At 36.4% G+C, this 10,694-nt stretch overlaps 1 protein-coding gene across 13 annotated transcripts; it reads left to right on the plus strand.

The window, feature by feature from the left end:
• Positions 1 to 267: 267 nt before the first annotated feature.
• On the plus strand, positions 268 to 5,780 carry LOC132614605 (pentatricopeptide repeat-containing protein At2g22070). Of its 13 annotated transcripts, none has more exons than XM_060329098.1 (5): positions 268 to 4,001; positions 4,122 to 4,191; positions 4,841 to 4,909; positions 5,024 to 5,159; positions 5,249 to 5,780. In XM_060329098.1, the coding sequence occupies exon 1, from the start codon at positions 453 to 455 to the stop codon at positions 2,808 to 2,810; it is 2,358 nt and encodes a 785-aa protein (XP_060185081.1). In that variant the 5' UTR covers positions 268 to 452; the 3' UTR covers positions 2,811 to 4,001; positions 4,122 to 4,191; positions 4,841 to 4,909; positions 5,024 to 5,159; positions 5,249 to 5,780. The 13 variants fall into 13 exon arrangements, with proteins under 13 accessions (XP_060185081.1, XP_060185082.1, XP_060185077.1 ...); XM_060329099.1 differs by having other exon boundaries at positions 5,030 to 5,159; XM_060329094.1 differs by having other exon boundaries at positions 268 to 3,125; positions 3,319 to 3,395; positions 3,892 to 4,001; positions 4,122 to 5,159.
• The last annotated feature ends 4,914 nt before the right edge of the window (positions 5,781 to 10,694 follow it).

A 10,694-nucleotide genomic window follows, 5' to 3' on the forward strand; every position in this document is an offset into this window, starting at 1 on the left:
ACATCTAAATAATGATTGGAAAAGCCACATATTAACTTGGTATTATTAGATTTCCAATGTCAAAAATATTACTACCTGTGCATGCTCTAATCAAGAGAAAAAATATTTATTTTTATTATATAGGGGTAATTTAGTAAACTTCACATTGTATTATTGATTTCTTAATATACGTATTTTTGGCTAAAGTGAAATTTATTACGGGACAGAGGAAGTAATATTTTTTTAAGAGGCGTGTAAGAGAGAAATACGACAGATAATTTGAGAGAGAAACGCTTAAAACCAGGGAGAATCTAACAATTGTCTCATACTAAAAGGCCATACATCTTTTCCCGCCAGTTCTGCCTTGTGTTAAACTTCATAAAATCTCTTAGAAAATTCTTTAAAAATCTAAAAATTGTTTGAAACTAATGATAAACAAAACCTAAATTGCATAATTATTTCATAATCTTCAAATGAATCACCAAAACTCACAATCCTTTGGTTCTCAGTCACATTTTTATGTATCACTTCTCCAAGATAGCCTTAAATCAAAACACCCATTTGCCATAAAGTTAATCCATAGCCGTATAATTAAATCTGGTGTCCATGTAGGTGTTTTTATGATGAATAATCTCATTAATGGGTATGCAAAAACGGGGTTTTTATCGTATGCTCGTAAAGTGTTTGATGAAATGCCTGTGAGAGATACTTCTTCTTGGAATACACTTTTATCTGGATATTCTAGAAAAGGTGAAATTATCGAAGCGTGTTCAATATTTAAGGAAATGCCTTATCGGGATTCTGTTTCTTGGACTACTATGATTGTTGGGTACAATTCCGTTGGTCGTTTTAAGGTTGCAATTCAGCTGTTTCTTGAGATGGTTGCATTGAATGTTTTACCGACACAGTACACATTTACGAGTGTTCTTGCCTCTTGTGCTGCAATTAGAGCATTACACGAGGGACGAAAAGTTCACTCCTTTGTTGTTAAATTTGGGTTGAGTAGTTATGTTTCCGTGGCGAATTCTTTGTTGAATATGTATACCAAGTCAGGGGATAAAATTGCAGCTCGAATCGTTTTTGACAGGATCGCAGTGAAGAACACCTCGAGCTGGAATTCATTGATCTCACTGTATATGCAGACTGGTCAGGTGGATTTAGCATTGGCACAATTTGAGCAAATGAATGAGCGTGACATAGTTTCGTGGAACTCAATGGTTACGGGCTATAATCAGCACGGCTTTGACCTTCTAGCTCTTAATATGTTTTCTAGAATGCTTAAAGAATCTTCATTGGAACCTGATAGATATACTTTAGCCAGTGCTTTATCAGCTTGTGCTAATCTTGGGGAATTAAATGTAGGAAAACAAATCCATGCTCATCTTATCAGAACTGAATTTGACACGTCAGGAGCTGTTGGGAATTCTTTGATTTGCATGTATTCCCGATGCGGTGGTGTAGACATTGCACGAAATATTTTAGAGAAAAATAGAGAGTCCAGTCTAAATGTAATTGCATTTACAGCACTACTGGATGGGTACATAAAGCTTGGTGATATAAGTCCTGCAAGGAAGATTTTTGACTCATTGAAGGACCGTGATGTAGTTGTCTGGACAGCCATGATTGTCGGTTATGTTCAAAATGGCCTTAATGATGATGCGATGGAACTCTTTAGGTTAATGATTAAAGAAGGGCCATACCCCAATAATTATACTCTAGCAGCAATGTTAAGTGTCTGTTCAAGCGTGGCATCCTTAAATCATGGTAAACAAATCCACTCAGCAGCGATTAAGGCAGGGGAAGCATTATCAGTTTCTGTTAGCAATGCCCTGATAACTATGTATGCCAAGGCTGGAAATATCAGCTGTGCGAGGAGAGTATTTGATTTGATACACCTGAACAGAGACACGGTCTCTTGGACTTCCATGATCTTGGCTTTAGCTCAACATGGACGTGGAGCAGAAGCCATACAATTGTTTGAGAATATGCTTGCACTTGGAATGAAGCCTGATCATATAACGTATGTTGGTGTTCTTACTGCTTGCACACATGTAGGATTGGTTGTTCAAGGCCGTCTTTATTACAAAATGATGAAAGAGATGCATGGAATTGAACCCACCTCAAGCCATTGTGCTTGCATGATTGATCTCTTTGGTCGTGCTGGGTTGCTAGAAGAAGCACAAGACTTCATAAAAAATATGCCAATCGAACCAGATGTGATTGCATGGGGTTCACTTTTAGCATCGTGTAGAGTTCACAAAAAGGTGGAGCTTGCAAAAGTTGCAGCTGACAGATTGCTTTCAATTGATCCTGAAAACAGTGGGGCCTACTCAGCACTTGCTAATGTGTATTCTGCTAGTGGAAAATGGGAGGAAGCTGCTAAGATCAGAAAATCAATGAAGGATAGACAGGTCAAGAAAGAACAAGGATTTAGCTGGATTCAAATAAAAAACGTAACCCATGTCTTTGGGGTAGAAGATGCGCTTCATCCGCAGAGAGATGCTATTTACAAGACAATGGAAAAAATCTGGAAAGATATAAAAAAGATGGGATTCGTTCCAGACACCGAATCAGTTCTGCATGATCTTGATTACGAGGTGAAAGAGCAGATTCTTAGACATCATAGTGAGAAGCTAGCAATTGCATTTGGGTTAATAAATACCCCGGAGAACACTACTTTAAGGATCATGAAGAACCTTCGAGTTTGTAATGACTGTCACTCGGCAATCAAATTTATCTCCAAACTTGTAGGGAGAGAAATTATTGTGAGGGATGCTACACGTTTTCACCATTTCAAAGGGGGTGTCTGCTCTTGTCGTGACTATTGGTAGGTCGTGCACCAAATTTATCTAAAATTCCACATCAGAGCTGCTGAAGAAAAGTAAAAGAAAAAATCTATGATGCTGGATGCTACCAAATGACATAAGGGATCTGAGTTTGAGAAACCCATACATCAAGTTAAAAATTATGAAGTATGCGCTCAGTGATGGTGGCGTTGTATAGCTTTATCATCCTGTAAGTAGCTCCTCAGAGTGAGCTTTGTGCTATACTGTTGATGAATCATGAGGTCTGACCTCTAGTGGTCAAAGTAATGAGTCGAAGATATACCTTGATGGCTTGATGGTTTTCCCTAAAACACATTTCAGGTAAAGCGGCTATCCAGTTATAGCCTCCAAACAGAAGACTGTATCTTGAGCAGTACTTTGTTAATTTTCTGAAACTGTAACAGACATTTATGTCTTCTGTACTAGACTCTATTTTATAAGTTTTACTTATTTACATTTGATAAATTCTAAAACAAAGAAAGATCAGATATTTTTGTATGTTCATCATTTACAGACTCAGATGGAATACCACACAACTAATCTATTGGATGAACTATTCTCTCTCCTTTATCTCTCAGTACACCGAGTCAGGTATGCATACAAACTGAATAGCATCTACAGTTTATCCTGTTTCATATTTTTTATATAATTTTATGTAAATCACCTCATTTGGTGGCAAACCTGCAACTTTGCCTCACTTGGGAAACATTCTTCCCGGCTTCCTCACAGATTTTGAAATGTTTTTCCTTGATTATTTTTCCTTTCTCTTTTCCAAACACCAAATATGTCTCCACTGTTATCACTATTAGTGGTATCTTCCTCCTTGCAAAGCTTGTAATCGGCTCCTGACCACAAGTTTCAAGCTGGAGTAGCAAGGCCCTGAATAAGATGAAATTAGATGGAGGCTATTTCCCATGAGAAGTTTTTATTTGATGACGTTTTAAATATGATCAAAGTCCCATTTCTTTTAGTAACAATTTAAACAACCAGGTTAAAGTGTACCATACATTTCGTGGTCAACTTCATATGTTTATAGCTCAATTTTCATGGTAATCAAGCTCTTTATCATCTGACGTTGTCATTGCAGAAGTAGAAAACATGATTCCACTATGCTGTTGCTCTAGTTTGTGGCTGTATGCAGTGGTGGAGCAGGTCACGTTTCTCAGATGGCTTTACTGACTTTTGTCTCATAGTGAGGTAAATTCATCTCTAATAAATGTCGTTTTCAATAGCTGATGGATATTCTGATGCATCAACGAAAGTGATTCAAATTATGGAATAAGAAAGTAATGTTATTTTTTTTATATGAATTAACAGTTACAATCATAGGGCAGTGGATGGTGAACCAATAGCACAGACCAAGTTTGAAGAAACTTGATTCACACTTGTAAGTACTTTGCCTATAGGATGACAGTGCAGTTGCATGCTTTGTCTGTTAGCAAAAGGTCAAGATATCAACATATGTGCTTTTGCTTATATCAATACAAGTGTTTAATCCTGAATTTCAGAGAAGCCTTGAGATGTTCAAAAACCGTATTTTTTCCATCTTTCTGTATGATGCATTCCTATTCTTTTCCTTGTGAATATGTGTGTGCTTCCAGTCTTGCTCCATCTCTGGCTTACAATTATAAATGCTACAATTTATTTACCATTGTGTTCCTTCCCTCAGTGTTGTTCTTGCCTATGCTAGATGGATTTTTCATAGGTTCTTACTAGACATAGTTGATGGCACATCCGTGATGGTGGGGATCTCATAATTGACGTATTCTAGTTGCGGAAAAGGGCCAAATATACCCCTCTACTTTATTTTATTGTTGAACTTAATCCCCTGTTATACTTTTTCGTTATACATACCCCTACCGTCCGGTAAAGTTTTATATTTGCCCTTAGTTTGACGGAGGAGACACGTGGATGACTAGGGGTGGCTTGACCCATCTAGAATTAAAAACACCCGGTTGACCCGGTTCAACCAATACCGAATAAAAAACCACCCCAATTAAAAGACCTAAAACTAAGTTAAATCCCTTCCATTTCAGTGGAGAAGAATAGTTCACTACCTCCATAGCTTCTTCATCTCCAAAACGTGACCGGAAAGCCTCAAAAAGGTAATTTTGTCCACTAAATTTAATTTCTTTAACTGAGTTTGGACCTCTTTAATTTGGTTGATTCTAAGTTTTAGGGTTTATATAACTTGGTGAATTTCAATCTCTTTCTTCAAGTTTTAGGGTGTACAAAATGTATGAGATTAGTGTCTCGTCTACAAGGACTTGCCATTGCGGGCTAGTTCCTCGACAATTCACTTCAAAAACTCCTTCAAAGCCTGGAAGGAAATTTCATAAGTGTGCTAATCGTGATGTAAGTTGTTTTTCTTTTCAGTCGATATATGTTGAAATCTATGTTTATGTTGTTCATAATCATTAATTAATTTCATTTATTGTTAGTAGAAATCATGCGGTTATTGGAAATGGGACGATGAAGATTTCCCTGATGGTGCGGTGATTGCAATTAACCAAATACGGTTAGAATTGGAAGCGACAAAAGGATCGATCAATGCTTTGAATATGACGTTGGATCAAGTATCGAAAGGAATGGTTTGAAGGAAAAAGTGGAAGCTTTGGAGGCCATGAAAAACTTTGAAGTTAATAAAGCTATGAAGTTGGAAGAGAAAGTATTGAAGATGAAGATGTGCATTATAATGTTATGTGCATTAATTGTTGGATTTGCACTTGCAGTGATGACAAAATGAAGCTCATTATTGTGTTTGTATTTTAGTGTGAAGGTAGATTAAGAATGTTCAGTGTGACTAAATTGAAGTTAGCTTTTGAATGTGTAATGTTTAGTGTTCATTTTAGATGAATTTATCTTGAATGTGCAATGTTTAGTGTTCTTGTCGAAGTTAGGTTTTGAATGAAACTCATTGACCTATACTGTCAATTTACTCGTTTGCATATTAATTTGGAGTATATTGTTGTGAAATTTGTTTAACTAGATGAGTTTGTGTAGTTGTATATTGTTGTGTAGTTGTATCAAACATATTAGTGAATGAACACTTTAGTTGTAGACATTTTTTGCCAAGAATGTAGTCCCAAACTAGACATCGAACTGCCCAGAAATATAGTCCCAAACTGGACTGTTTTTGCCTAGAAATTAGGCCTGTTTTCCTGAACAAAAATGGGGTACCATAATAGAATACAATAGAAATACTGCACAATAATAGAACAAAATCAAAGGCAATTGAACTACTAAAACACCTTCACCATAATAAATCCACAACATTCTCCTTAAAGGATACTTAGAAAGCCTTGACTCATAAGCTACGACATGCATGTAGAACCATACCTAGACCTAACGACCTAGATATTTCATAAAGAGCTATTTCTATTGAGTTAGCCTTCTGATATTTCTAGTTTGATCAACCCCCTGGGGACAAAAGAAAGATCATGTGAAAAGACCCAAGTGTTGGAGTAATAACCAGCCAAGTCAATTTTAGAAAAATGTGAAACTGATTCGACTGGATGTTCCTCTTGCCTTTATCGTTGCATGCTGATGTGGTTGCTTCAGTCCTTGTTTTTCGAAATCTTAGTAAATGACTAGATAAAACACTAGATTAGTGAAAGAATCCCTGCAAGTTAGCACATTTTTAATGACATCAATTAATCCCTGCATTAATGGCTTCAAGTTAGGACATTAATTAAGTATAGTATGTACAAAATTTAAGTCAACTAGTGAAAGAATTCAAGTCTGGTATTTAAGTTAACTAATTACCTAAGTTAAGTAGAATATAATCAGAATTGAAGTCAACTATTTACCCTAGTTAAGTAGAATATGTACAAAATTGAAGTCAACTAAAGTAAACTAAGTATGGTATTTAAGTCAACTAATTACCTAAATTAAGTCAAATAATGAAAGAATTCAAGTATGGTATTGAAGTCAACTAAACTAAGTATGGACTAAGGATATGTACAGAATTTAAGACAAGGACATACCTAAAAGCAACTAAGGACATAATTTAATACAAGTATAGTAATGATAGAATTTAAGACAAGTAAGAACGGTACCTACTCAATGTCTGAGATAAATATAACTCTCCTCCCATATTGAGCTCCAATGACCCTTTAGATGCTCCAGAAATCAGGTCCAACTCCTCTTTGTTTCTTTATCAACAACAACCTATGCTAGAGGATAAAAATGGGTCTGGTTGTCTTGCCCAAGAGCCACTAACAGTTGACCTTTTGCTTTCCCTTTCAGAAAAGTACCATCTAGTCCAATAAATTGTCTCAAACCAAATATACATTCTAAGGAATTTCCTTTTGCCCTGAAGTAGTGCCTCCTTGGATAAGTTAATAACGACATCCTATCCCTTAAAGCATTGGCATAAGCCTCCAACTTGTTGTAATCATCATTGAAACTGCCTTCAAGCTTCTCCAAGATCATTCTTTTTGCCCTTTTACACTTACCATGAGTAGCATTAATTAAGGTTAAAGGCAGCATGCAAATCATTCCTCATTTCTTTCACTTTATACTTAGGATCATCTTGCAACTTCCTCTTGAAGTAGTGTGCAATGGTTAAATAATCAACCCTACTGTTGTCAAACTTATCAGTACAATCATGTTTTGTGTTTAATGTCTTTACTCTACAACTCCTGTTATACCCCGTACATTTATACGTCGAACTATTCGCAAGCAAATCGACTCGAGTTAAAGACGGAATCACTTTCGGACACAAAATAGAAATCTTTAATTTTCAATTTTAATTAAAACATAAATTGTTTATAAATTTTATTTAGTGTAAAAAAAAAATATTGGAGATTGGGGATTAATTAATTGTGATTAGATTGTTAAGTGGGAATTAGTTATTAATTAAAAGTAATTAAGTTAATTAATTATATCATCTAGTGGGCCCCACCCGATTTTTAAATTAAAAAAAATAATAATAAAAAAACAAAAACAAAAAACAAAAAACAAAACAGCAAATGGTGAGTCACAAGGAGATGGCAACGTGTCAACTTAAAGGGAACCATATAAATGATTGATTATTGAATCAACAAAACATTTCATTCTAAGAATTGAAAGTTGAATAAAAGAAAGAAAGAATAAAACTCCCATGGCTGCTCGGCCAGCCATGGTGATTGAAAAAACAATGTGTGTTTTGTTGCTATTTTGATCATGATTCAAGTAAATTGCAAGTTCAAGGGGGTGATAGCAACGTTGAATATTGAATCAGGGAAGAAGAAATTGCGAAATTGGAGCAATTAAGGCCAGAAATTCCTCCGAGAAAATTAAGGTAAGATTTTCTTGTTTTATGGTGTAATTGTGTTAATAGTATTGTAATGGAATTATTAGAATTGGATTGGACAAAATTGGAATTAAGAAAATGCATGAAATCGATGTTATGCGAAATTGTGGGTTGAAATGGATTAAGGAAAGTTGTTGGGTTGTTAGAATTGGTATGGGCTGAATTGGGAGAATTTATTATATATATATTGTTGTTTTTGGTATTTCTGTGTTGACAGGAGGACAATTAGAAATTCGGGTTAGGCGAATATATAGGGAAAATGCTGCCCGATTTTCGTTAAGTCCCTAACTAATGGAAAACCCTAAATGAGAATATATAAGCTGAAATGTAGGTTCTATAAGAAATGGGCTATAGATTTATAAACTAGAAAATATAGTTACTAACGATAGCGTTACTCTTATATTAAATAGGCTAAAAGAGCGTCGAGACGAACGGGTTACGAATAGCCGCTAACAGGTATGTAAAGCTGTCCCTTCTTTCTTTTGGCATGTCTTAGACTTAAGTGATGACTGATATGAACTTTGGGGTAATTCCATTCATAAGCTTTGAGTGATATTCATTATTCTTATTCACTTCTTGATATTACAATTCCCAAGTGATTGAGCCTCCCTCTTCAGTTTTCTGTACGTTGGATAATAGTCGATAAATATCCGTTCCTATTCTTAGGAACTCTATGATAACTAGTGACTGGACTTCTATAAGGTGTTTAATACTATAGTTACATATGACTATGATCCTTAAGGCTTTGTGATATACTTATGATGACGTTCAAGGGATGTTTGATATGTTTCCGAGTGACATTCAAAAGGTATTTGATACGACTATTGTCTTGATTTTCAAATGGTAATTCGTGTTGATTATTATATTGAGTCTTGAAAATGTTTTAAAATTGCATATAGTTTCCCACTACTCTGCTCGTGCCTGCCTCAATATGTCTTTCACTGAGTCCCAGGCCAGGACAAGTTTTCGTGCACAGTTTCACTGCATTGTTCACCGAGTCCCTCACTAGAGGGCCGGGACACGTTATATATATATATATATGATGATATGGTGATGTGATGATATGTTATGGCGGCCAGGAGGGCATATGATGACTTTATTCACCGAGTCCCTCACTAGAGGGCCGGGACGCGTTATATATATGATATATGATATTGATATGCATGATTTTCATTTCATAAGGCAAGTGTATCGATGTTTTAAAAGTCATACTTGTTTCTGGTAATCTCTATTTCAGTTATGATCGTTTTACTATATTTCATGTTTTACATACTCAGTACATATTCCGTACTGACCCCCTTTCTTCGGGGGGCTGCGTTTCATGCCCGCAGGTACAGATAGTCGGTTTGGTGACCCTTCAGCATAGGACTTCTACTCAGCTGTTTTGGAGAGCTCCGTTGTTCCGGAGTCTAGACTTTGGTTCAGATTTTATAATGTATATGTATATGTTTATCCTGGGGTACGGCGGGGCCCTGTTCCGTCATATTTCGTTATCGATACTTTTAAAGGTCTGTAGACATATGTGTGGGTTGTGTATGGGTTCTGTTCAGCTGTGTCTATACGATGTGCTGTGGTATGATGTTCGTCTCTAGTAGCAGCCTTGTCGGCTTGCATACGGTATTGATATGTGATGGCAGCCTTGTCGACTTGCGTATTATTTCATGATATGATTAGTTGTGACTCCTCAGGAGACCGTTGATCTGGAAGTATATATATATATATATATGACGATGTTACGAACTTGGAGTTCCTTTATAAGTTTTCGTATTGTCGTAGTTTCAGTTTGATGTTATATGTAACAAGTTGGTACACGGGTGCCCAGTTCGGGCACCAGTCACGGCCTACGGGGTTGGGTCGTGACAAAAGTGGTATCAGAGCAGTTCATCTTCGGAGTGTCTACATACCGTGTCAAGTAGAGTCTTGTTTATCGGTGTGTTGTGCACCACATCTATAAACAGGAAGCTACAGGACATTTAAGATGTTACCTTTCTTTCATATCTAAGATCGTGCGATAGAGCCCAGTCATAGGAAATGAAATTCCTTATACTAACCTTTGATTTCAGCTGAAGAACGACATCGACAGAAGGAAGCGACTGACGATATTGGAAGCTACAAAGTACACGGGTACTTAACGGTGCGAAAGAGGCAGGTTGGATAAGGTAAGAATATCGAAGTATGATTGACATGTAAAGTTGAAGAATGAAAGAGAAGGTGGATAGGAAAGTATAACAGAATAGATCGTTAAAGGATCAGGTACGTCTCGAGGTGAGATATGTGAGGTAAGTCCCGACACTTTTATACTTTTTCTAGAAATTGGGAGCCCTGTGTGGCTATGAAATGATATGATATATGCGTATATATGTTGGCCCGGTAAGGCATTGTTGGTATTTCCTGCGTGCAGGTTCAGGGATAGTAAGAAGTACAGAGGAAACTCTGCCCAAATTTTCCCAGGAACAGGAAAAAGAGGAGAATGGGATATAAGTTCGTAATATGTCTTGAAAGTTGATACCGACAGGGAAAATTTATTATGTTGGATTGAAGCTTTAAGAGATACCCCCCACGTCATCCGTAAGGGGCACCATTCTTATTTGGAA

The sequence above is a fragment of the Lycium barbarum genome, chromosome 10, assembly GCF_019175385.1.
Source record: "Lycium barbarum isolate Lr01 chromosome 10, ASM1917538v2, whole genome shotgun sequence".
Classification (NCBI taxonomy): Eukaryota; Viridiplantae; Streptophyta; class Magnoliopsida; order Solanales; family Solanaceae; genus Lycium; species Lycium barbarum.

Coding starts and splice junctions, on each gene's coding strand:
- LOC132614605 (XM_060329090.1), top strand. CDS start 453: ATGAATCACCAAAACTCACAATCCTTTGGTTCTCAGTCACATTTTTAT.